Consider the following 25,943-nt stretch of genomic DNA (forward strand, 5'->3'; position numbering starts at 1 on the left):
TGTGTGTGTGTGTGTGTGTGTGTGTGTGTGTGTGTGTGTGTGTGTGTGTATTTGTAGAGGTGCATCTGTTTGTATGCTTATGGGGAAGGGTCTGATCCAGATCTTAGGGAAGTTACTTTTTTGTTGCTAATTGATTTGAAATTTTATTATCTGTCTTTTATTGCCCTTTGACCTTGGTCCCCAAGAAAGGGATTGGCCTCTGACTGCATTGATATCCCTCTACACCATCTTAATCAACAACAGAATAATATCTGAGATGAAGAGTCTAAAAATTGCTTAAATAAAATTAATGCCCAGTAAACCATATACAGCTTTCTCTCATCAAGGCTGCATCTACACTGCAAATTAATGCAGTTTTAACACTGCTTTAACTGCCTATGGAATCTTGGGATTTGTAGTTTGTTGTGGCATCAGAGCTCTCTGAGAAGGCTAAGTCTCTCACAAAACTACAGTTCCAGAATTCCATAGCACTGAGCCATGGCAGTTAAGGTGGTGTCAACCTGGATTATTTTTGTAGTGCAGATGCAGTTCAAGTTCTCCATTGCTCCCACTCTAGCCTCTCTTTCCTGGCATAGTTTCAAAGTACCACAATTGCTGGCCTTTGGCACAAACCTTCATGTCATTGATGTGCAGGTACTCCTCAATAATGGCTTTGGCCTTCTTCTCGAGTTCTTCTTCAGACAAGGCAGGCTTGGCAGGTAGTTCAGGGGCCACAGGCTCACGCTTTGCTGGGAAAGGAGAAAGGGAGATGGAAAGATCAGAGTTGTTCCTAGTATCAGAACAGGGAAGGGGCCATTGCATGCTCACCCCAACACCTTCCCACCACTCACCAGGCTCCCTACTTCGGTCCCGCTCCTCTGTCATGCTGGACACTTTGCGCACAGTCTCAACGACCCCTTGCCTTTCACGCTCCCGACTCCTGTCATCCATTTCCTTACTGAAGCTACGCTTCGTGAGAGGGGTTCTGTTTCTGTCGGAGCGCTCTGGTCTCTCTGATCGCTCAAGGCGCTCACCTCTCTCTGGTCGGTCACGCTCCAAGCGGTCTCCTCGCTCACTGCCCTTCTCAGAACGGTCACGACTACTGCTGCTTCTGTAGGGAGATCAGGAAAGCTAGTACCCCCAGTCCTAATACAGACTTCAGAGAATCAACCCCTGCCCACCCAACAAGAAGTAAATCCAGAAAGGCATCATTTCTGCCTTTCAGGCTTTATGATTTCAGCCTGCAGGGATCTTGCTCAGTAGAAAAACAAGAACAGAGAGGAAATTCCTCTTTAAGAGACTAAACAAAATCCCTAGATGGTGTATAGTGTAGGGGAACACAAGGGGATAGAGTTCCAAGATGTTTTTCAGAGTAGAAGCAACAACATTATTTATCAGACTGGCAAGTGAAGTGAATGGGGTGATATTGTTTTGTCTTAATTACCATGCAGGAAGTCAAGAGAGATGAAATAATAAAGCAAGATGCTGGATGCTTACTTTTCTCTGACAAATTAAGAATTTAAATGGCAGTGCCTCTTCACATGTCTGCCAGCAATTCAGAGCTAAATGATCCATTCCAGCTAGCTAAAGAAAGTTGCAACACTCCTCTGAACAGATTTTGCCCCCCCCCCCAAAAAAAACCACTGGCTCCCATTTGTTCCAGATGAGCCAATATATGCTCCAACATACAGAGTGACTTAGCCATACTTCTTCGAACAGGTCTGAGCAGGAAGGGAGAAAGACCTCTGACTGCAAGGAAGGCCGAGAATGAGACTGACCTTTGTACCACACGCCGCACATCTTGGCTCTCTACTGGAGCTGACTGCTGTAAGGCTGAGAAACGATTCAAGGTACTTGTGGCTGGCCGGTTGGAGTCAGATGCTAGGAAAAGGAAGTGGAGAGGTTAGAGGGCTAAGGTTCTGCATACATAACCCCAATTTCACAGCCCCTCTATTTCACCAGTTGACTTACCTGGTTCAGCTGGCTTGGCACCTGTACCACCACTGCTGCCTTTTCCCCAGCTCAGCCGCCCACCAGGTGCAAAGAGCTGATTATTAGTGTCGATTGAACCAGGCTGTGGGAGTAGGCAAAGCAAAGATGTTGGAATAATTTACCGATGAGAGGAAACAAACTCTAGACCTTCTTATTTAACAAAAGTAATACCTCTTATCTTAAAAATTCAAGCTTTAATGACAAGGCCTAGCCTGAAGAAGAAGAGCCCTCCCTCCAGTCCATCTGACATCATCTGGCCTCGCAGAGTGTGATTAGGCAGGCCCAACTCCATCAGGGCTAGCCAGAGCAAGAAGAAAGCCCTCCCATCTGCCATGGTCCAGGCCTCAGAGGGAGGGAAGAACCACTGGACATGATCCCCTTCCCTCCACCATCCCTTTCTCCTTTTGTGTCATGTCTTTTTAGATTATAAGCCTGAGGGCAGGGAACTATCTGAATCACTATCTGTAAGCCACTCTGAGAGACTTTGGGGCTGAAGAGCAGGGTATAAATACCATAAATGAATGAATGAATGAATGAATGAATGAATAAATAAATAAAGTTTTTAGCCTCTGTGAATCCATAACATTCATACTCCATAAATTATATTGACAACGAATTATGCATGGAGGTAGATAGGATTAGAAGCGTTTTATGGTATAAATAGCATGGTGGTTAAGACTAATAAACTACCTGGGATTGGGGGGGGTCACTCTGTCCTCCTTCAGGACCCTAGAAGGCTACATTCCCTGTTTTTACCTCCTGCACCCTTAACTCAACTCCTACCAAATTTGGATGTTCTGTAAAGAAGCTCCTAAAAATGGTCAGTAGTATCCCTGATGCCTGGGGAGGGGGACCACTATGGGCTATTTTGCTGGCTTTTGGTTACTTCCTGTTTGAAAAAATTAAATATACTGGAGACCTTAAAAAGAGAAGCCTCTCCTGCATCAAAACATGATAAAATGGCTGACAGTGCTCCATCTGAGGCTTTGGGGCACTGTAGGCAATACAAAGAGAGAAGCAAAAAATATTCTGGGACTCTTTGTGGGTTATGAGGGCTCTTGGGGGCACTGTGTACACCCTTGACGTAGTGCAGATTGGGTCAAGTAAACAATGTATTGAGTGAGGAATCATGAGAGTTCAAAAAAGCAGAAACCGTTTGCACAGGGCTTTCAACAGCCAGGATATGAGGAAAAATAGTCAACATATCAATATTACACCTATGTTTTCTCAGTCCTAGCCCCTAGTCGCCACCTGTATGTCCAATGTTGTCCTCACTGCTTGACCTCCATGTTTATATATTTAAAAAGAAACTACTCCCAAACTTTTCTCCAATATTAAAGTTTAAAAGCTGAATTTTGGATGCAGAATAATGGCATATGAAAAAAGCTTGCATCCCTCAACGATTCTCAATTAATTTCTCATGACAGAAATGATGTTCCTTGGCACAATATTAGTTAACATCATTACAATAGTATTCAAGGGAAGACATAAAAGCCTGCAAATCCAGTCTCCTGCTGACTCAGGTTGCCTTATGTCAACTTCCTTTTTGAAACTCTACCCAGTAATTACAACCCTAAAAATGCTGTCGATCAAAGTCTGGAAAATCAGTATGTAAAGGGATCTAGTAGCACCTTTGAGACTATCTGAAAGAAATAAGTTGGTAGCACAAGCTTTTGTAGACTTAAGCCTATTTCCTGAGATGCACAGGATGGAGTGGTAGGTCTAGAGAGAGACCTTTATAAGTGTTGTGTGTGGTGGAAAGTTAACTGAGATTCAGTGGACATTCTGCCACACAACCGGCTTATACAGATCTGTCTATGGACTCTCCACTCCACCCTGTGCATCTCAGGAAATAAGCTTAAGTCTACAAAAGCTCGTCTACCAACGTCTTTGTTTCAGTTAGTCTCAAAGGTGCCACTAGATTTTCCCTTTGCATAATGATTTTCCAGACTAACACAACCATGTCTTTGAAAATATGGAAAGGGCCACTCCTGAGATTATTTTTGTGGACTTCCATTATTTTTTTTTTTAAAAAAAAATTATCAGCTTCGGCTGATATGCCAGCTGCAACCCTTCCTGGAGCCAGGTGATCTAGAAACAGTAGTACATGCACTGGTAACCTCTTGGCTAGACTTCTATAATGCGTTCTACACGGGGCTACCCTTGTGCCAAGTTCAGAAACTCCAACGAGTACAAAACATGGCAGCCAGGCTGGCCGCGGGTACATCTAGAGTCAACCACATTACACCTGTACTAAAACCTCTCCATTGACTGCTTATCAGTTTCCGAGCAAGGTACAAGGTGTTGGTTATCACCTTTAAAGCCCTACATGGCTTGGGTCCAGGCTACCTGCGGGAATGCCTTCTTCCACATAATCCACCCCACACACTCAGGTCCTCTGAGAAAAATCTAACCTGCTACAACCAAAGAAGACCAGATTGTCTGGGGTGACCCAGAGGACCTTCTCATCTGCCGCTCCTAGGCTCTGGAACGACCTGCCGGATGAGATCCGTCATATTACCACCCTTGAAGCCTTTAAAAAGGCCGTTAAGACTGATCTCTTCCAGCAGGCCTTTCCAGATTAACCTTTATAGACTAGCCTCCCCCACTAACATCATCAGTCCCGTTCCCCCCTAGGAAAAGAGATCTCTCTCCCTCCACTATTCTAGCCACAATTTTACTAACTTCCTAACAGGAATGTTCTTTTAACTTATCTTGTTTTTTAATTTCTTTTTATAGTTTTTGATTAATGTTTTTATGGCTGTGGGGAGGGTTGGGATATGGAGTTGTTTCTTTTAATTGTAATTTTATTTCTACTACGTTTTATTGCTACTATGTTGTTTTTATGTTGTAATCTGCCTTGATTCCCTAGGAAAAAGGCGGAATATAAATAAATTATATTATTATTATTCCTCTGAAAAGGAGAAATAATAGGAGGCTGTGTAGGGCAATATACCATAGGTAGGGGGGCATTTCAGGCCAGGAGAGGTCTTTTTGCCAATAGTTAGGGACCTGGAAGTTGACTTCTGGGTCACTTCCTGTTGGAAAAAACACTTTTTCTGGGCCTATATTAGCCTAGAGAGGGCCAAGAACATAGCAAAATTGCCCTTTATATCTCCTAAGGACATTTGGGGCAGCCCCCCCAAAAATTAAAAATTGGAGGACATGAGCATCCAAGGTCCTCTGGGCCATAATTTCAACAACTGAACAACCCTGCTACAAAATGACATCTATTTCCTCTCCCTTTCAGTATTTAACACCTTACCTTAGTGATCTTGCTTAACCTGGTGGTGTCAATCGGTCTGTTTCCCTTGCTGATGGGAACAGTGTTCCAGCCATCATCCGAAACTAAGCTTCCTCGTCCACCTGTGGACATTGCAGCAAGTTAAGACCCTTCTCTGCCAAAGACCCAAGAGCACAACCTGCCCATATGCAGTGATTTTGTGTGTGTGCGTGTGTGTGTTTGCACATGCCCATGTGTGCATGGGGGAGGAGCACACAGTTACTACTTTTATTGGAGTGAGATAGCCTGATACCACAGTCTCTCTGGTTCAAGAACTTAAGAGAGTCCTGCCACATCAGACCCCACTGGTCTTCTCTGGTACAGCATCCTGTTTTCTAAACTGGGCAACCAGATGCCTCTCTGAGCGGCCCACAGGAAGAGATGGGAAACAATTACTCTCCCACCCATTACCAACCTATATTCAGTAACACTCCATGCTTACAAGTTTTTTTTAGTCACTATGGTTAAATGTAACCCATCCTCTATGAATTTATCTAATCTCCTTTAAAGAAAGAGAAGACAGTGGCCACTAATACAATTTGTGGAAACCAATTCCATAAATGAATGTTGTGTAGCAGCTTCTCTTTCTCCCACCCCCCCTTTCACATACCCCCCCCCCCCCCCCCCCCCCCCGCTACAATTAAAACTGCTCTCCCTCTTCCAAATGCTTTAAGCAGTTGGTTCCTATAATATTGAATCTAGAAACTGAGAGCCACCTACACACTCTGGTCTTGAACTCACCTATGGATGGTGGGCCTGGAGGCCCTCTCCTCTTATCCTGCTTGGACATCAACTGCTGCACTTTAATATGCTCACGGTGCTCCTCCATTTCAGCTTCCTTGTGGATCTGGTCAATGGTCTTGGGGCCCTGGTCTCCTCTCCTTGGCACCCAACTATTCTGCAAGAGGCATAGAGGAAAGCAAGGGAGAGCGATTACAGCACCCAGAACACTTGACCGCATGAAAGCCAAGAAGTGAAACAGGACAGAGTAACCCGTACACCTCTTGCACTGTATGGGACTAATTCCCACTGGGTTCCCTTTTTTTAAAACCAGCCTCATCAATGCTCATTCTCATTGACAACTAAACACACACATTTTATTCCTCTGTCCCCTATCACTATTGTGCATTGTGTATTAGGTAACAGTACACACTAGCAGTAACACGTTGGTTCTGAATCTCTGACAGACCTTAGCAGGATCTTAAGTGTAGGAATAGTAATAATGGACGGTGGTGGGGTGCCTCTTTGACATAAACACTGCTTGGCAGGTGCCCAGGCAACAGGACTGCCCTGTTTCCTGTTGCCCTCCTTCCCCAGCAGACTGCTGCTCCCTCATTACTCTTTGCAATTCACACTGTGATTCCAAAGCATTGTGTTCTTTCTGGGGTGCAGCTCCATGTATAATAAGAGTGAACATAAAGAAGTTGTACATGCTCCCTGTCAGCTCCTTCTCCTGTGTTGCAACTAAGCATGTAGCAGCCTTAGGCACAGGGAGGGTCAGCATTGGGAGCCTTCCTGCATTAAATACAGCTGCGAGTGATACTATCAGCCCATCGCCTTAGCCGCACAAGCCAAGGCTACAGGCTAGCACGGTGTCTAAGGGGCTAAAGAGTGTTGGGCTTGGGCAGTCATCAACCCATTTAGATTGTCCTGAGAGGGAAAGGCAGGTCTTGCACCTTACCCGGAGTCAGGCTGGCCTATCCCAGGAAGGGAGGGTGGAGCTCTCATCTAGCCTAGCCCAGGGGCCACAGGGCACACTAACAGTCTGCACCTTACCCGTCTGAGGTCAATCACATCCTGCAGCATGAAGCGGATACGTGAAGATGTTTTCTTCTCCTTGATTATCTTCTCCATCTGGTTGAAGTACTGATCCATTCGAGGCTGGGCAGAGGGAAGAGGAAGAGGAGAAGTGAGAAACACTGGAGAAAGCACTGAAGTCCCAAGCACAACAGCCTGAGGTGGTTAATAGGGATGGGAACAACAACAAAAAAGTTCCTTAACCAACATTGCCAGGAGGAATAGCCTCATGCTGGGATTCATGTATGTATTGGGGGGAGGCAGTCACTTTGCAAGTCCTTTACACAAGTTCTTCTTCAGAGAAACTCAGTTTCATAGTGTGTGTCACTATGCATTTAGATTCCCAATCAGGCACAGTAGCCAGGGGAAGGAGAATTGAGGAAACTGGTACAGCCCATGGGTTATCAACTTGCCATCCCTACTCTAACTACATCTGAAGCAAGGGCTGTTAGAGATAGCAGAAGGCAAAAAGTAACTGGTTCTGTAGACCATGCTCCACACCAAACTCTAAGGCTGAGATCCTATATTGGAACTGCATAGCATGGGTCTCTACATGTGGGGTTACAGATTAAATGTGTTACTGAAACTCTTGTATTAATGACAATTTTGGCACAACTAAGACACCAAATGCACTATGAAAAATGCACATCCATGTACAAGGTGCATCTATGTGAATCTGCATGTGCAATATGCCTCACATGCACAACGCCACCTGAATGAAATGTGGATGTTCCAATCAGACAAAAACGTCCACCTGTTTCCACAGGAGAACTTCTACAAGTGAAAGGCACAAGTAGAATTCCACTCTAAGTATGATAGCAGGATGCCATGGGACTTGTAGCCTTTCTGCCACAAAACCATCCTTTTCAACACAGACTTTTCTAGGAGGACACCTGGCCCCTCACATGTCAAGAGGGATTACCCTCCTCACCCCAGCTGTGAAGAATTACCTTGGCTTTTTCAAAGTCCAAATCTTTGCCAATAGTGGTAAGTAGCCGACATAAACACTCAAGCGACTCCTCATCATGGTTTTTGAGCAGTTTCACCACACAGTCATGCATGATGGCTTCTGTCAACATCTTCAGCTTAAACAGCTCCCCAATAAACTTGATGTTGCCTAGAGAGCGCCTCCGAGCCTTATCCCGGGCCTCATCCAGCTCCTCTTTCAGGCGAGCTCTTTCCTCAGGCTGTGAATAGAATGGGATGGAGCTTTACATACTATTTGACCTGGAAACCTTGAGGGTCAGTCTTACTTCAACCTCAGTCTTTTAATTCCATAAACAGGCATGTATTTATTCATTACACTGCTATCCCACATTTCTTTCCATGACCTCAAGGCAGAATACATGGTTCTCCCCTCTACTTTATCCCCACTGAAAGAATGCATGTGACCCAAGGTCCCCCCCAAATTAATTTCCTGGCTTAGTGGGAACTAGAATTGGATTCCTCAAGTCCCAATTCCCAACATTTTTATCACTGGAAAACACATTCCCCTCCTCACCCTCATTTAATAACTAATTCATATCCCACCTTACAGTTTACAGTGATATGTATGATCCTGACTTCCACATTTAGCTTCACAACATCTCTGTGAGATAGTCAAGCAGAAAGATATGAGACTGGTCACTCCGTGAGCATCATGGCTGCTGGCAGTTTTGCATGTAGATGCCTCAACATTCAATCTGCTGTTTTAACCCAGCCTAATAACTTTCTAATATGCTGGGCTGGCTTTTTCCTCTGACCATTTGGCCAAGTATAAAGCATACACCTCCCCTTCTCTGACTAAGACAGGACCTCCTGCCCTCCCACTTAACAGATGACATTCAGATTCATCTCCCTGGCCCAGAAACTGAAGCTCCACTAACTCCAGGGTTTGAGTACCACTCACACCAGCTGTGTCGTCCATTTCTTTCTGCTTCTTCTCAAAAATCTCATCGTCATCCTTGTCTTTCTCAAACTCTTTCTGGCATCGATTCAGGAGTACCTTGCGAAAGTTGACCATCACAGTTGGTTTGTCAGTAGTGGGGACTTTCAGCTAATGAAGGAACACACATGAACCCACAGTGAGAAGAGATTTCAGACAGCTGTTTGACCAACGCTGGCAGCAACATGGCCTACAATTTCCAATTAGGTCTCCAGTGCAACAATATCTGCCCATCTTTCTAAGGTCAAATGGCAGAAAGCATGTCACAAAGCACAGAGCAAGGCCTCGTGTGTACAACAGAGATGTTAGGACACATTCCCAAGAATAGGAATTCAGTTTATATAGTAGGACAATCTAGATCTCATGGCTGCAGAGGAATGTCTGAAAACAAGTTGGCACTTTCTACTAAAATGGAATTCTAGTAGAATTAGACAGTTTCCTTCTTTTTGGTCTCAATGGCTGCCCGTAGACTCTAGAACTCCCTTTCCAGGGAGGTCAGAATGGCATCAACCTTGTTGTCCTTCCATCAGGGATTCACACACTCAGGAGCATTCAAATTCCTATCAGAGCAATGGAGTGCCCCCCAACTCTTCCTAAAGATGTCCATTCTTGGAAGTGGGATGGAATGTATTTTGTATAGGGCAAGCTTAATGACCCATCAAGCCCTGGGCTACCAGGGTGGACTGTCAACAGCTCACCAAAGACCCTTCAAAGGTAGAAGAAGTTCATTGGTACTGTAAGGAAACATGCTTAGTAACTGAACTGTGGCCCTGGGCTAAGGGTAAGTTCCACATCTCTCTGTATCTAGAAAAGGATCTGAGTTTCTCTATGTTCCAGAGAGCACTGACAAAAACAGGGCAAAAGCCTGGATTACTCACCCCCATAAGGCAACGGCACATGTTGGCATAGGCAACTGAGAAGTTTGGCTCGGAGATGGCCTTCTCAAAGATGAGGTCAATGACACCCTTGAGACGTTCCTCTGTGTCGATAGACAGCTCAGTGACCTGTTTCATCAGCTGCTGGAACATCTGTGGTGTCAGCTTGTTCAGAATGCTGCGCACACGCCGGAACAATTCCTAGGGTAAGGGGAGAGCAAGACATGCTGAGTGAATGAGAAGAGTGCCCTACACAAATCCTGTCTGCTCCATCCATTCTCGACCTCTAAAGGTATGGCTATAGCACACAGAGGAGCTCAGAAACCTACCTAAGAGGCTAGACATTTCACATAGCCCCACCTGCATGAAAATGGCTGCAATGACAGTTTGTCAAAACAAACTTATCAGGTCAGGAAAATTTGTCAGGTGAGGGTAGGAAGAAAAGGGTAAAAAGAGTAGGCATTTCATTCTAGGGAATCAAAGAAGACCCTTGTCCCTTTCTCTGAGGCAGGCATAGACAGCAGAGTAACAGCATCCTAAAATTATCAGTACCAAGATGGATGACGATGATAATGAAAGTATAAATACTGGAAGACATACACACACCAGCTGTCTTGCAGTACCAAAACAATCGGTAGCATATTTGTTAAGAAAGACAAAATCAATTGTACCCATTCATTTTTGTAAATTAGTCAAAACTGGGATGGGCAACAGGTGATCTGTATGCAGCCCCTTGTCTATATTTGATGCCCCAAGGAGGTAAAAAGAGCCACCTCTCCTTTAAAACAACATGTGTAAGAAGCATGCACCTATTTTTAAGCTTAATATCACCTCTGGAATTTCTATGAAGCTTGAAAGTGAGATGTGTGCTACCCAAGCATCTTTTTTTAAAGGGGAATCATCCTGTTTTGTTAATGCACCTTTCAGGACTGTAGGTTAGCTCCCTTCGTGACTGTAGCATAGCAGTAGGATATAGCTTTCTGGTGAGCAAGGGGAGAGGGCTTGCATATTCTGAAGGGGCTAATATGCCTCCAAATTCCATTCACTTACTTATGTGTTGAGGGGAGGGGAGTGGACAGGGACAACAACAACAGTAAGCTTTACATCTGTTTTTATTTTCCATTGTGAATTAATGAAAGATGCAAAGATTTGAATTTCAGAATTCCAGATCAAATTTAGGATCTTAATCACTGAACCAGGCCTTGAACTCAAATAATGAGTCCTTGTATTGCCCTCAATTTTGTACTGATTATAAAGCTTTTTGTTCATTTTCTAAAACCTGTATCCCTTTTACAGACTAATATTCTAGTCAGCAGAATACTGACAAAACCTGAAAATCAGGAGCTACAGATACAAGTCACAGGACCATTTACCTACCTGAGTTTTTACATTTTCAGGATCCTCTGGTTCAGTTGCCCGCTTACTGCTGGGCTTCCAGGCCTTCTCAGCCTTATTGAGCTTGACATCTTCGTTCAGAGACACTGCGGCAATAATTTTCCGAGGCTCTTTCCGTAGGCTTTGCTGTGAACGGCGTTGTCCTGGCCCTGGAGGCTTTGGAGGCAAGGGGCAGGGAATGAGGTGGTGTCAGCCTTTCCCAGGCAACCCCCATTCCATGACACTTTAAGTAAGTCAGCAATGGCACTGCCAGAGCTTGGATGAACCACTTTACCAAGAAACTGTATGAAACTAATTTCTTTTTGGCAGTACCAACTGCCAATACAGTTCCTCAGCGCTTAACAAGAAGAGCCCTCCCATGGCATCTGTTTCCATCTGGCCTGGGAGGGAGTGAAAAGACAGGCTCAACACCATCGGGCCTATCCTTAAGAAGCAGAATCCTCCCTCCAGTCCATCTACCTTGGTCCAGGCCTCAGAGGGAGAGAAGAACTGCTGGACCTGATCCCATTCTCACCACCATTCCCTTCTTCTTCTGTGTTGTGTCTTTTTAGACTGTAAGCCTGAGGGCAGGGAACCATCTAACCATCTAATTAAAAATAATAATTGTAAGACGCTCTGATAGCTTTTAAGGCTGAAGAGCGGGGTATAAATACCATATCTCCAATACGTCCACGGATTAAGATCTCCTATTGGGAAGGGGGATCACCTCCATGTTCCGGCAGTGAGGGAAATGAGAAAGAGCTTCCTCAGTTGTGGCACCCCAACTGTGGAATGCTCTTCCCACCAGGAGGTCCAAGAGGCATCAATGCTAATGTCATTTAGCTTCCACATTAAAACCTTTGGTCCACGTTAATTCAACTCAGACTTTAAAGTTTATTTATAAAGCACTAATATAATGAAGCAGTGGAAAAACTCAAGTACAAATTGGAACACAATGGTAACAAACAAGAGAGCAGCCAGCAACAACAGCATATAATGGGTGGTTTAGCAGGGTGACCAACACGTCATGTCCATCTGTCCTGGCAACACTCCAAACCCTTGGCACTGCAAGGACTATGCTAGTCTGCTACTCAACAAATTGAGCTCCAACAGAAAGTGCTGCCTATCTGCTCAGATCCTCAGTTCCATCACAGGGTTATCAGTGGCCCAGACACGATGGCACTAACTAGGAGTTCATCACACAGGCAGAGGTGATAGCAAATAGCTCTCAGAATGTAGACATGCCTCGATGGTACGTACCGGTCCACGGTTGGGTGGGTTCGGCCAGCCCAGATTGGCAAAAGAAGGTGTGAAGTCTGGTCCACAATTCATAGTGCTGAGGCGGACAGGGTCCAAGGGTCGCAAGGGCATTTTATTTGCCTGTTAAGCCACAGGGCAGAGAAAACAAAACACCAAATAAGGCAGAGATTTTGAGACCCTAAGGTTGCACAACTAAAATAATCAGATAAGCAGCTTCCCTTTAGGCATGTGTCAAGTTCTATCTCTCCAGAATTACAGCTTGATGCTAACCAGAATGCCACTTGCCCGTTGCGATTTACAGTGGGATCTGCACATCTGCTAAAGTTAGGGCTGCAAGATCTCCATGAAAGTGTAAAAATCACAAATAAAAAAATCACTATTTTTTTTACCTGAGAAAACACCTCTCTAGGAATTTTTAGGCCTTCTGGTACAACTCTATGGTGAACATCTGCCAGACAGTGACCACAGAATTGCACTGGAGAACAAACAAATGCCCAGAGAAGTGTTTTCTTTAGGAATCTTTAGGTCCTCTAGCGCAGGTCTATGGTCAACTTTCAAAAGAGTCATACTGGAGGACCTAGAAATTCCTTGAGAGAACATATTAATCAAATCTGTGAATAATCAAATCTGCAAAAAGTTGAAGCCACAAATGTGAAGAGCTGACTGTATATAGCTATTTCCTTCATCCCCATGGGTAATATCTAACTTGTGCAGCTCTCCAGACATCATAAGTAAGCTGTAGTTGGGAGGAAACAATGGCATGTGCACTGATGGCGCGCTCACTGCGCCACATGCACAAGCCCCATTGTTTTTAATAGGGCTCGAGCATACGTGTTTTTTCCCTTATGCGGGAATGGTGTTGGTGGTGCAGAACAAATCCTCCACATAAGGGAAGGGGCCACTAGCACAGTCATGTAAGAAAGAGAGAGGGAAAGCTGCCATTAGACATCTGGTGAATCCACAAGGCAGTGGAAGACTGACCTTTTCCAGGACCACATCACTGATATGAGGCAACCCTTCAGGCTTCTGCATACTAGCAAAGATGAACTGGAAACCCAGCAAGAACTCCCGGTCGTACCTCTTCTTTTCTTCTGGGTTCAGGGGTTTCCACTGCTCTGTTTAGGGAAGGAATATGAAGAGTGCCACATATAAAACACCTTGCTTCTTTTATCCAAGGCAAGTTTTGGAACCACCTGTTGCAGTTCAGAAAAGGGCTGTCTTCACTAAAAGGGCAACGTGAGGTGTTCATCTATAAGCACCATAAGAGACCCACATAGTTTGAACAACTGAAAACTCTGTGTTTTGAACAACTCTGCCTCTCCCTGAATATGTGATGTCTTGTCCATGGTCTCATGTTCCATCACAATGTAAGATTTAGGAACCATCTCATGATCTTTTATCTCTTATACAACTTGGAAGCCTGAGGATAGGTAAGGGACACTGTTGCACCTCCTGTGGAGGACCTTAGAAGCCCAGTTTTACTGTGAGGATGACCCCTACTCCCACCCCCAGTTTTACAAATGGATGGAAGGACTGCCAGACGGTGACAGAAAACTTGCTATGGCAAGCAAACCAGTGAACCAATAACTATCATCTTCCCCAAATAATAGAAGTAGTAGTAGTAGTAGTAGTAGTAGTAATAATAATAATAATAATAATAATGAAGTTTATTTATATTTCCCGCCTCTCCCACGGATCGAGGCGGGATTACATCATTAAAATGATACATAATACAAAATACAATCAATAAAACACTAATACTGAATGCTCCTACCCTCCTTCTTTGTGTCCTTCCTTGACCTTCCAACACTTGTACTCATACCTCCTGATTTTCTAACATCATCTTGAGTCTTCAGGACTGACTAGTAGAGCTATATGCAGAGACTGCTACGCTTCTCTGTTCTGTACAACACCTTACAGCCACAGATGGTGAGATTTTAATCATGCACAGATGCTTAATGACACTATACATATGTCAAAAAGCCTCTTTGTGCCTTTGATGGCCTCAAAGTCCAAGAATGAGTTTGCTGTTGTTAGCTACCTTCGAAGTGACTTTTACTCATGGTAACCCTGTGAATGAGACATCTCCAAGCCCCCTATCCTCTACCTCTCTGCTCAGGTCCTGTAGGTTCTGGCCTGTGACCTCCCTGATGGAGTCTTATCCATCTGGCATGGGTTGTTCCTCTTTTTCTACTGCCCTCTACCTTCCCCTGCATCATTGTCTTTTCTAATGAGTCATGCCATCTCACGATGTGGCTGAAGTATGACATTTTTAATTCAGTTATCTTAACATCCAGGGAGAGTTCAAGCTATGGCCCAACTGTTTGTCTTTTTGACTGTCCAAAAGCATCCTCAGCACTCTTCTGCGGCATATCTTGAATGAATGAATTTTCTTCCTATCTGCTTTTTTCACTATCCAGCTCTCACATCTGTATATGGTAATAGGGAATACAATGGCTTGGACAATTCTAACTTTAGTGTTCAGCTGTATATTTTTCACTTTACAGGTGGCCAATACCTGACCACGCATCCTCAGCGAGTCACTACATCTGCACAACAAAACAGACTTCAGCTTTTCTTTGTCAGAGGAAACTATGGATGCAATGAACTGCTATAGTTTCTCTTCCTTATGAGATAACTTATTCTCCTTGTTCTGTCCCTCCCAGCATCCAGCATAGCCACAGTTATACTTTTGTTCTCATTAGAAAGGAAAAGCTAAGCCTGTTCTGAAGGGGAGAAGCTGACACAATCACAGCAGTGAGAAGGTTTCCAGTTTATTGGAAGCAAGGCAATTAGTGGAAAGCGGCTGCCAAGCCTAAAATATGTGATACCAGCTGTTGGAAACAGGTGCTAATACAGTCATATGAGAGACTTCTGTAAACAAGATGCCCTACTAAATAGGGAAAAATGTGATCTGGTCCTTACTGGATCTTAAACATCCATGTTGACTGGACTGGTGGAGGGGAATTCCTGTGAAGGAAGTGCTGCAAACCAAGGAAAACCAATATTTTATATAGAGTAAGATGCCTGCTCAGATCCTCAAACTCCATCATAGTGTGTCAGTGGCCCAGACACGATGGCTCAAAATGGAGGTCATCACAGAAGACTCAATAAGACGACATTAGAAAGAAAAAAAGTAAAGATAGGAACCATGTTACCCACAGTAGACCTACCTTCCTTGTAGCGGTACTTCTGATCTGCCTGCTTGAGCTTCTCAGGATCTAGTTTATCCTCCTTCTCTTCCCATGTCTCCTCAGCCTCCTCCTGGGATCGAACTGGGGCTGGCTCCTCAGGCTCTGGGGCTGGCACAGGCGGCTTGTTCTCTGTCTCAGAGCCACCCTCACTGACCTAAGAATGGACGAAGAAGAGAATCTGTGAACAACTAGATTACAGGCAGCCTGCATGTTATGCAAAGGATCCATTCCAGGACCCTTCGTGTAACACGATTTTAGCATAAAACCTGGAACTCTATTTTTCTCTTATAAAAGATGAAGTGTTCTCTCTAAACTTCTTCTAGGTCCTCCAGCATGATTCTATGTTATGCTTCCATCAGAAGTTGGTCGCAGAGTCATGCTGGAGGATGTACAAATGCCTAGTAGAATTGTTTCTAGGAATGCAACTCTACAGTCAACTTTTGGCAGAAGCATATCATAAAATTGCACTGGAGGACCTAGACGACGCCTAGAGAAAACGTATTTTTTCAGAGACTTGAAAGTGGACCAGTGCTATATGAACTTGCAGAATACATGAACTATCTATACCAGTGATGGCGAACCTTTTAGGGACTATGGGGCTGTGCAGACAGCCACCCCTTTTACAGCTAGATCGAGGCTGTGGCACCACCAGATCGGGGCCACGGCATGTGGAGGCAGCATCAGAGCAGCGCCATGATGCCATGTGTCATGTGGTGCAGCACACGGCATCACACCAGCCTGGGGACAGAGCCAGGGCATGAGTCATATGGACGCCACGCCCCGACTCCAGAGTTGTTTTTCATGCCAGTCTGCACAGCCCAAGTGCCCAAATTAAAGGCCTTCCTTCGGGGGGGTGGGGGGGAGTCCAGGGCAGGACCTCTGCCCTTCTGGTGGGGAAGAGGACTTCCGCCTTCTAGGGGAGGACTTCTGCCCCCCCCCCATAGGGTGGGACTTCTTCCCCTTGTCCTCCTGGGCCTTCATCCTCCCCCCTTCGCATCCTCCTGGACCTTCACCTGCCTCTATAGAGGCAGCTGAAGGCCTGGGATGGCTGGAAAGGCATGCCACGAAAAATGGCTTTGTGTGCCATCTCTGGCTTTGTGTGCCATCACGTGTGCCATAGGTTCGCCACCACGGACCTATACACAAGATTCAGCACATATCCATAACAGCTGAGATTCAAGACACCGCTGAGCCCACAAAACAACTTCAGTGAAAAAAAAACTGTAACACCAAGCACATTTTTTTCTTCCTGTGAGTCAAAATCATCACCATCATCCCATCATTTCTCCAAGAACGTAATTCAAGTAGGAGGCTTTCAAATTAAAATAATTACAATAAACTTAGAAACCTACAAAACACTGACATTGGAATTAAACTATCAATAATATTGAAACAATTTAAAACATACACTTAAAATAACAACAGTGCAACAGCCTCTTAAAACCCCTTTCTTTAAAATCTTTCAGTTCCCAAAGCCTGACAGGGTTAATTCCTGGCACGCTCAAACAGACATATGGCCTGTCAGATGGCCTGAAAATATTCCTGCTTCCTTTCACCCATCACCTCAAGTCCCTTGACCTAGAGCTTCATGTGTGACAGCGCAAACACAATGTTCTTTATTATTTCTATTACGAAATTTTAGAAACTGCAATTTTTGCTAGACTATGAAACTTTCCTTCTATTATGTGAATAGTTATAGTCCAGACACTAAGCTGGTCCAATGAGGACTCAGGGCTAGTCTCCCAAATTCTGGACGTTTTCCCATTCTGAATCCTGAGAAGTTTGAGTCTTTTCTATTCAAGCAAAACACTTTGAGGCTGAGAATGAGGAGAGGGTTCTTTCTTATTGTCATTAAACAGAGAGTCTGTGAACATTTAGAAGGCAATTCCATGATCACAAAAAATCAACATGGGTTTCAGAGAAACAAGTCATGTCAGACAAATCTAATCTCTTTTTTTGATAAAATTACCAGCTTAGTAGATGAAGGGAATGCTGTGGATATAGTATATCTTGATTTTAGTAAGGCCTTTGACAAGGTTTCCCATGACATTCTTGCAAACAAGCTAGTGAAATGTGGGCTAGACAAGGCAACTGTTACATGGATTTGTAATTGGTTGAACGGCTGAACCCAAAAGGTGCTTAACAATGGCGCTTTTTCATCCTGGAGAGAAGTGACTAGTGGGATCCCACAGGGCTCTGTCCTGGGGCCAGTGTTATTCAACATCTTTATCAATGACTTGGATGACAGAATTGGGGGCATACTTATCAAATTTGCAGATGACACCGAACTAGGAGGAGTAGCTAATACCCCAGAGGACAGTATCAAGATTCAAAATGACCTGAATAGACTAGAAAGCTGGGCCAAAGCTAACAAAATGAAATTCAACACGGAGAAATGTAAGGTACTGCACTTAAGGCAGAGAAATGAAATGCACAGATATAGGATTGGGGACACCTGGCTGAATGAAACTACGTGTGAAAGGGATCTGGGAGTGCAAGTAGACCACAAGTTGAACATGAGTTAAAAGTGCGATGCAGCAGCTAACAAGGCCAATGCTATTTTAGGCTGCATCAATAAAAGTACAGTGTCTAGATCAAGAGAAGTAATAGTGCCACCTGGAATACTGTGTCCAATTCTGGGCACCACAATTCAAAAAGGACTTTGAGAAATTGGAGTGTGTCCAAAAGAGGGCGACTAAAATGGTGAAGGGTCTGGAAACCATGCCGTATGAGGAACGACTTAGGGAGCTGAGGATGTTTAGCCTAGAGAAGAGAAGGTTCTGTTGGGCATGATAAATGGGGAGTTGAATAAGAGATATGGGAAATTAATGTTTCATTTGCTGTCATGTGCGAGAATTGTATATGCAAAACTATGGAAGACTAAACAAATTCCATCTATAGATCAATGGTTGAATAAGGTACTTGAGGTAGCAGAGTTGGATAAGATGACATATTGGATGAAAGACAGGAGTGAAGAACAGATAAAAAAAGACTGGGATATTTTCTATATGTACTTGAAAAAAGATGGAACAATGTCGTTTTTCAGTAAAATAATAGGAATAATATGTTGTTTAAGGGCACAGAGAACGAAAGATACAAAATAGTTAAGACAATCACCTGATAGCTTGAGTAAAAAGCATGTAAAGTTTAATTTTTATGAGCGAATGTTCTATGTTTAAATATAATGAAAGTTTACTTAATGGACAAGATATGAAAGCTAAGCTAGTTAACTCAGTAATTTATGTTTAGCATTTATGGGGGGGGGGGAGATGAGCTTAAATGTAAATATGGAATAATGTAAATATGGAATAAATCGTTAAGTTAACCTTTTTAAGGTGAGGGGAACCTCGATAGAAAGGAAAAGACAGTACAAAGGAGAAAAACCAGGACTTTAAGTAGTAGGAAGTACTCTTTTATGTTATATGCGTTTTAAAAATAATGTCAAGAGAGACGGTGTATGTGTTTAAAGGATCAAGATAGAAGAAAGCATGGAAGATGGAAATTAATAAGAAAGTTATTGTCACAATGAAGCCATGCGTAATAACGGAATTTAAAACTGGTAAATATATATGTAGTGGTATGTGTTTGTTTATATGGATTTGTATGTGTGTCTGTAGATGTATTAATGTCATATTGTGCGTTGTTGAAAAGTCTATAAAAATTAATAAAAAAAAAGAGGTGATAAGACAGTGCTGTTTAAATATTTGAAGGGCTGTCATATTGAGTAGGGAGCAAGCTTGTTTTCTGCTGCTCCAGAGACTAGGACCCGGAGCAATGGATGCAAGCTCTAAGAAAAGAGATTCCTCCTCAACATTAGGAGGAACTTCCTGACAGTAAGGGCTGTTTGACAGTGGAACAAACTCCCTTGGAGGGTAGTGGAGTCTCCTTCCTTGAAGGTTTTTAAACAGAGACTGGATGGCCATCTGTTGAAGATGCTTTGATTGAGAATTCCTGCATGGCAGGAGGTTGGACTGGATGGCCCTTGTGGTCTCTTCCAACACTATTACTCTATGATTCTTATTGTAAATACCAATTATAATGTCTAGGCAAAAATTATTCTGGCAGCAAATAGCATCTGATGGTTCTGGATATCCTGCGTGTTGGCACCCTAAATATCTGGCATCTGCAGACACTTCTCTTGCCCCTGAAATCCCCCAAACCGCCTTCAAAAATAATTTAAAATGTGATTTAAACACCAATGTGCACTACCTGCATTCCCTCACAGTTTGTCTCTGCACTCTATGGACCCAGAGGTATTCTCAGGGAAAAAAGAAGTGACTGTGGACTATTGGTTTGGCTTGTTGCACACCTCAACTACCTGCCAAACCTAAAAGAAGGTTAAATTTATTGTTTTGCATTGTTTGAAAATCTATTTTAAAAAAATTAAAATAAAGTAAGCCTGTGAAAGTTACAAAGAAAAACCTTTTCACTGGCCAATTCTGTTTTGTTTTACTTTGTCTGATGCTTTCATTTATTTTTATTACAATGAGATGTTTTAGCCTTTGAAATTCGTTCTTATGCTGGTTACTTGCTTTAATACAATCCTTCCCTTTCAATCTCCTGGTGCTACTGCCTGGGAAAACTGGAGGGGTGGGGATGAAGGAGGCATGACTGGAGTGCATGGCAGCTCATCATGGAAATATGGATCAAGCAGAAGACTCAAGGTGGAAAATCCATCATGAGGGATGCTGGGGAGGGGAGAAAGCACAGCAAGAGGATTCCTGTTGTTTGTGAGGTATGCATGGCTTTCGCTCAGAAGAAATCCATCTGTGGGTGACCTTCCTATTAATGCAGAGACACTGCTGATAGCATTCACATAACTGTAATTCGTAAAGATTCCTCAAGGAATCATGAAAATGAAACAGGTTTACACTGATAGTTTAGACAATTGCAGGAGACAACAGCACACAACTTAGTGAATAAAAGTATCCTCTCCTCTACCTCTCTGCAACTATGAAACTACACAGGCTACAGTTTCCATTTCCAAACCAGAAGGGAGGCACCTACCTCTTTGAATGCATCTAAGAGGTCTCCGACAGCTTCCTTCTTATTCAAGTCCTTCAACTTTCGCTTCTTCTTTGGCACCGATACAGCCACTAGACAGTTACAAAGAGGGGTCAGAGAACGTGGACCATTAGTCAGGGATTTACAATAGTGGTTTGAGCACTGGACTGCAACTCTGGAGTCCTGGGTTCAAATCCCTATTCATCTATGAAAACCCACAGGGTGAGCTTGGGTAAGACATATGCCCTTAGCCTCAGGGGAAGGCAATGGCAAACCACCTCTGAAAAAATCTTCCCAAAATAATCCTATGATAGGGTTGTCTTAGGTTTGCTGTAAATCGGAAACGACATGAAGGCACACAACAAATAAAAAAGCCCCTGTTACTAAATAACAGGCACCAGTAGTTAGGGTTAGGTGGTTATACCAGCAGTTTCATATAAAATAAGTATGGGAGAAAGGAGAAAACAAACAAATAAATAAAGGATGAAGCTGTGTAATGTTGCATTCATTCTCAGCCAACATGACCATTTAGCAGTACTATATGTGAAAAGGACCCTGGGATTATTGGAACTATTGCTGATCATGACCAAACAGTGTGACACTGCAGCAAAGAAGACAAATGCTATTTTAATCTGCATTAATAGAACCATAGTTTCCAAAAAAAGTAATAGTCCCACTGTATTCTCTGCTGGTCAGGCCTCACCGGGATACTGTGTTCAGTTCTGGATGCCTCATTTTAAGGAGGATATAGACAAGTTGGAGTAAGTTCAGAAAAGGGTAACGAATATGATAACAGAACAAAACATATGAGGAAAGGGTTGAAGGAGCTGAGCCTGTTAAAGAGAAAACCCAGGGGAAGCAAAATTCTAATCTTTTAATATCTAAAGGGCTATCACTGAGAGGAGGGTGGGGGTTTGTTCTCTGCTGCTCCAAAAGACAGGAGCAGGTCTAAGGGTTTTAAATTAGCGGAAGCTAGATTTCAATTTAACATTAGAAGGAACCTCTTGATGGGAAGAGCAGTTTAGCAATTGAACCAATTACCAAGAGAGGTGGTGAGGTCTCTTTCTCTGGACATCTTAAAAGTGGATGGACAGCTATCTGCTGACGGTACTTAGCTGGATTTCCAACATTACATGGGGTTTGGACTATGAGGCCCCACTCTATGGCCTGATACAGACAGGCCAAAATAAAGCTGCTTCGAGTCACTTTGGAGGTATGGTGTTTAAATGATGCATGCGTCCTAAAAGTCTGGAAGCTGCACCAAAGCTGGACTGGAGTGCGGCTTTGGTGCGGCTTCTGGACTCTTAGGACGCATGTATCATTGAAACACCATACCTCCAAAGTGACTCGAAGCAGCTTTACTTTGGCCTGTCTGTATAGGGCCTATGATTTCCCTGAGAAAAAGTGCAGCATCTTCTGTCTATAACCCAAGTGGGAATATTATAGATCCTAGAGTAATAAGGCTGGAAATAATGAAATTATCATAATGGCTGCATTTTAAATGTTTTGTAGATTATACCTTCATGGCGTACAAGGGAGTCTCTCCACGTTCTACAGCTCCTAAACCACTGACATTTCTCACCAACACATGGAGCCCAACTGAAAAATGGAATTCTAGGACTGATTTTGATGCCCTTTCAAGTAATTGAAGGAATTTTGTTTCTTTTTTCAAAGAAGCACATAGAATCATAGAGCTGGAAGAGACCAGAAGGGCCATCTATTCCAACTCCCTGCCATGCAGGAAATCCAAATCAAAGCATCCCTGACAGATGGCCATCCAGCCTCTGTTTGAAGACCTCCAGGGAAGGAGACTCCACTACACTATGAGGGAGTGTGTGTTGCACTGTCGAACAGCCCTTACTGTCAGGAAGTTCTTCCTAATGTTGAGGTGGAATCGCCTTTCCTTCAGCCTGCATCCATTGTTCCGGGTCCTGTTCTCTGGAGCAGCAGAAAACAAGCTTGCTCCCTACTCAATATGACTTCCTTTCAAATATTTAAACAGGGCTATCATATCACCTCTTAACCTTCTCTTCTCCAAGCTAAACATCCCCAGCTCCCTGAGTCGTTCCTCATAGGGCATGGTTTCCAGACCTTTCACCATTTTAGTCGCCCTCCTTTGGACACGCTCCAGTTTCTCAATATCCTTTTTAAATTGTGGTGCCCAGAACTGGACACAGTATTCCAGGTGGGTCCTGACCAAAGCAGAATACAGTGGCACTATTACTTCTCTAGACACTATACTTTTATTGATGCAGCCTAAAATTGCATTGGCCATGCATGAACAAAACAAAAGAGGTAACATTCCCATCAGGCTATCAACATACAAGGAGTTTCTATTTCCCAAGTCTCTTATTATTACAAACAAGCATTAAAAAGAACACTCAATGCACAAACCCAGTATTATTTTTTAACAGCCAGTACAACAGAATAAGGGACTAAAGGTACACTACAACCTTGCAGAAGACTCTTGGCGGATAAAAAAAGAACTACAGGGACTTGGATTTAAGATCAAAGAGTTGTAAGGTACCCTAGATGACATTTAATGCAATCCCCTACTACCCTAGAACCCACAGGAAAGTATGCAAGAGATGGGCACCCAACCTCTGTTCAATGAAGGAAAGTTCACTTATAATGAGACTGTCTAGTGTAGATACTCAATATAAGTCAACTTCATGTATAGGTCAAAGGTAGGTTTTGGAGCCAAAATTATGGATTTTGCTGTGATCTCTGGACATCAAGGGCAAAACTTGATGGTCCTTGAGGTCTCTTCCAACTCTACAATTATATGAAAACTTAGAGCCATGTAATAAAGGATGAAGAAAAAGAAAATATGCCAAATAACTTCTTATACTTGAGTGTATACAGTATACCACAGGTGAACAACTCTTAATGTTTGTCAAACTGATTTTGTGGATAGAAGAAAAATAAACTGAATGCTTACAATTAAGGACTACTACATACCAGTGACCATTGGTAAACTGGCATTTCCTTGTGCAGTTCTGCTGGCTGAACAAGGAATTTTGCACTCACCTGGTGTGGTCACCTCTATGGCCTCCACGGGCACAACTGCTGCTGGTTGGGTACTCTCCTCTGGCGTCTCAACCAAGTCCTCACATTCCTCCTCCTCCTCCTCCTGTTCAGGTTCTTTCTCTTCTTCAGCAGGGATGGCAGCCACTGGGGCCACTGACTCCTCAGCCTTAACCTCCTCCGGTTCAGAGATGGGGCTGATATCTGACTCAGGATGCTCCTCAAGTTCTTCAGCCTCAGCTTCCAGCTTGTCCACCACTGCTAGCCCACAAGGTACTACCAGCTCCTCAGGCTGTGCAATGGGGGAATCCAAGGCTGGATCTGGCTGGCACAGTTGGGTCTCAGACGTAGGCTCCAGTGTTTCCTCCTCCAACACTCCATTTGACTCAACAACCTGTTCGGAGACCTCCTCTAGAGAAGATGGTGGGATAGGAGGAGCATCTGGCAGTGTAACAGGAGGCTCCTCAAGCTGAGGACCTTCCTGCTGGGTAGTAGTCACTGTCTCCACTGGTGCCACCTCTTCTTCCATTGGCATTTCTGGCTCAGAAGGAGGTTCCAAAACTGGGCTAGCAGCTGCCTCCTCCCGAGACTCTGTGTCCAAGACAGGAAGTTCTGGAGAGAGCACAGGTCCCCCTGGCACTATAGTGGTGGCGCTAATCGGTTCGAGGATATCCGCAGGTACCTCCGGCAACTCCTCTGTAGTGTCCTCTGCTACGGGGCTCTCTGTGCGTACTACCGTCACAGAGGCTGGCAGCACAGACTCTTCTTCTGCTATCAGGGGTGGTGGGGGAGATGGGGATGCTGATTTACTAGTCTCCAAAGAAACCGGTTTACTTACAACTGGACCAGCCTTGGGACGGTCATCTGTAAAAGGAAAAAAATATGAGACATTTAGTACATTTTTTAAAAAACACTGATTTTGGTAACCAAGCTGAAAGGACAGGAACAACAGGATCCTTTTAAGCCAGCAATTTCAACAGAGATGTTGTATCAAAGACTATAGGTAGTTGAATTGGCTTATAAGCACAAGACAAAATTCATACTCTACACCTGGATAATACCTTTGTTTTGTTGTAATTTGCTATTAGGTTGGCTTCAAGCTTATGTTGATCCTATGAATGAGAGACCTCCAAGAGTCCTGGTCATCAACAGTCCTGCTCAGGTCGTGCAAACTCAGGATCATGTTTCCTTAATATAGACATACCTCATTTAACAAAGCCTCTGATAAAGAAGCTTCTTTTTACAAAGTCTTCTGTTCAACTGGAAGGGGGTTTAGGGCTTTTTTTATGCAGCACTGGGAGGATAGTGAAGGAAGGCTGAAGAAAGGCACACTTTCATTGTCGGGTTGCTGCGGCTTGCCTGCAGTAAATAATAAAATGAAGCTGGTCTTGGGAAAGAATGGGATTCTACTCTAGGTGAGCCTACAGTATCTGTGTGTGCTTACGCACAACAAACAAGATAAATAGCTGTCTCCAGAATCACTCACTGAGCCTATGTGAGCAAAACAGAAAGAAAAGGTAAAACAGATTAGCCTGCATCACCAGCTACCCTAGCATGTTACAAAGTATCAAAATGTTTTTGTTTGCTTATTCAAGGCTTTCATGATGCGGCAGTTTCATTTCAAATGTGCACAAATGTTAGTTTTGGATAAAAAGCTTGCTTAAGCATGTTAAACTGCTCTTCTTTTGGTTGTGTAGACCTATCCATATTCTTTCCATGTTTCTGTGCCTCTGTACCAAAGTTTCTGTTAAAGAAATAAAGCCAGGAACATATCTTACTTTGTTAACTAAAGTATCCCTGTATTATTTTTTAAAAAACAATCATGTGCAAGCTTTCACATTTCCAGCAGATCATGAGAATCATAAGGATGGGGGGGTGGGGGCTGAAAAAAATTAGGGAGGTGGGGAGAGAAGCACAAAGAGAAATGTTGTAATAGATGCAAGAAGCTGATCTCTGAGCTGCAACAAGAGATGAGGTGTCACCATTTTCTCTCCATCCAAGCAGTCAGATGTAACATGATACCCATACTTGAAGGTGCACATACACAAACAGGCACACACACATGACAGCTAGGGGGAAAAACTTCAAAGTTAAAGGATTGGCATTGAAAGCGTTTAGCTTTTTCACATCAGCTCAACTGTTTTTATGCTTCCATGTTTAGTAAATGGTTTTACAGAAGTAAGTGTAGAAGGGCTATCAACCAACTCACTTATGCCTTTGTTGGTCTTTTGTTG

The 25,943-nt window shown here is 43.6% G+C and overlaps 1 protein-coding gene and 2 non-coding genes across 17 annotated transcripts in view; all 3 read right to left on the minus strand.

Annotated features, from left to right (window-relative positions):
• EIF4G1 (eukaryotic translation initiation factor 4 gamma 1) overlaps positions 1–25,943 on the minus strand; it is a 102,404-nt gene that overhangs the window by 7,045 nt on the left and 69,416 nt on the right. For all 15 annotated transcript variants that reach the window (XM_042459809.1, XM_042459807.1, XM_042459805.1 and 12 more), the window contains 16 exons: positions 23,713–24,573; positions 20,686–20,774; positions 15,658–15,832; positions 13,466–13,599; positions 12,485–12,604; positions 11,228–11,401; positions 9,854–10,051; positions 8,940–9,086; positions 8,002–8,238; positions 7,031–7,135; positions 5,996–6,152; positions 5,237–5,337; positions 1,951–2,053; positions 1,758–1,860; positions 831–1,090; positions 613–728 (listed from right to left, as the gene is read on the minus strand). In XM_042459809.1, coding sequence (XP_042315743.1) covers positions 613–728; positions 831–1,090; positions 1,758–1,860; positions 1,951–2,053; positions 5,237–5,337; positions 5,996–6,152; positions 7,031–7,135; positions 8,002–8,238; positions 8,940–9,086; positions 9,854–10,051; positions 11,228–11,401; positions 12,485–12,604; positions 13,466–13,599; positions 15,658–15,832; positions 20,686–20,774; positions 23,713–24,573 — 3,080 coding nt within the window. The remainder of the gene's footprint in view (positions 1–612; positions 729–830; positions 1,091–1,757; positions 1,861–1,950; positions 2,054–5,236; positions 5,338–5,995; positions 6,153–7,030; positions 7,136–8,001; positions 8,239–8,939; positions 9,087–9,853; positions 10,052–11,227; positions 11,402–12,484; positions 12,605–13,465; positions 13,600–15,657; positions 15,833–20,685; positions 20,775–23,712; positions 24,574–25,943) is intronic.
• Positions 12,352–12,429, minus strand: LOC121927474. Its single transcript, XR_006103240.1, has one exon. It is a non-coding gene; the product is annotated as a small nucleolar RNA SNORD66 (small nucleolar RNA).
• Positions 15,512–15,589, minus strand: LOC121927473. Its single transcript, XR_006103239.1, has one exon. It is a non-coding gene; the product is annotated as a small nucleolar RNA SNORD66 (small nucleolar RNA).

Source organism: Sceloporus undulatus, chromosome 3 (assembly GCF_019175285.1).
Source record: "Sceloporus undulatus isolate JIND9_A2432 ecotype Alabama chromosome 3, SceUnd_v1.1, whole genome shotgun sequence".
Classification (NCBI taxonomy): Eukaryota; Metazoa; Chordata; class Lepidosauria; order Squamata; family Phrynosomatidae; genus Sceloporus; species Sceloporus undulatus.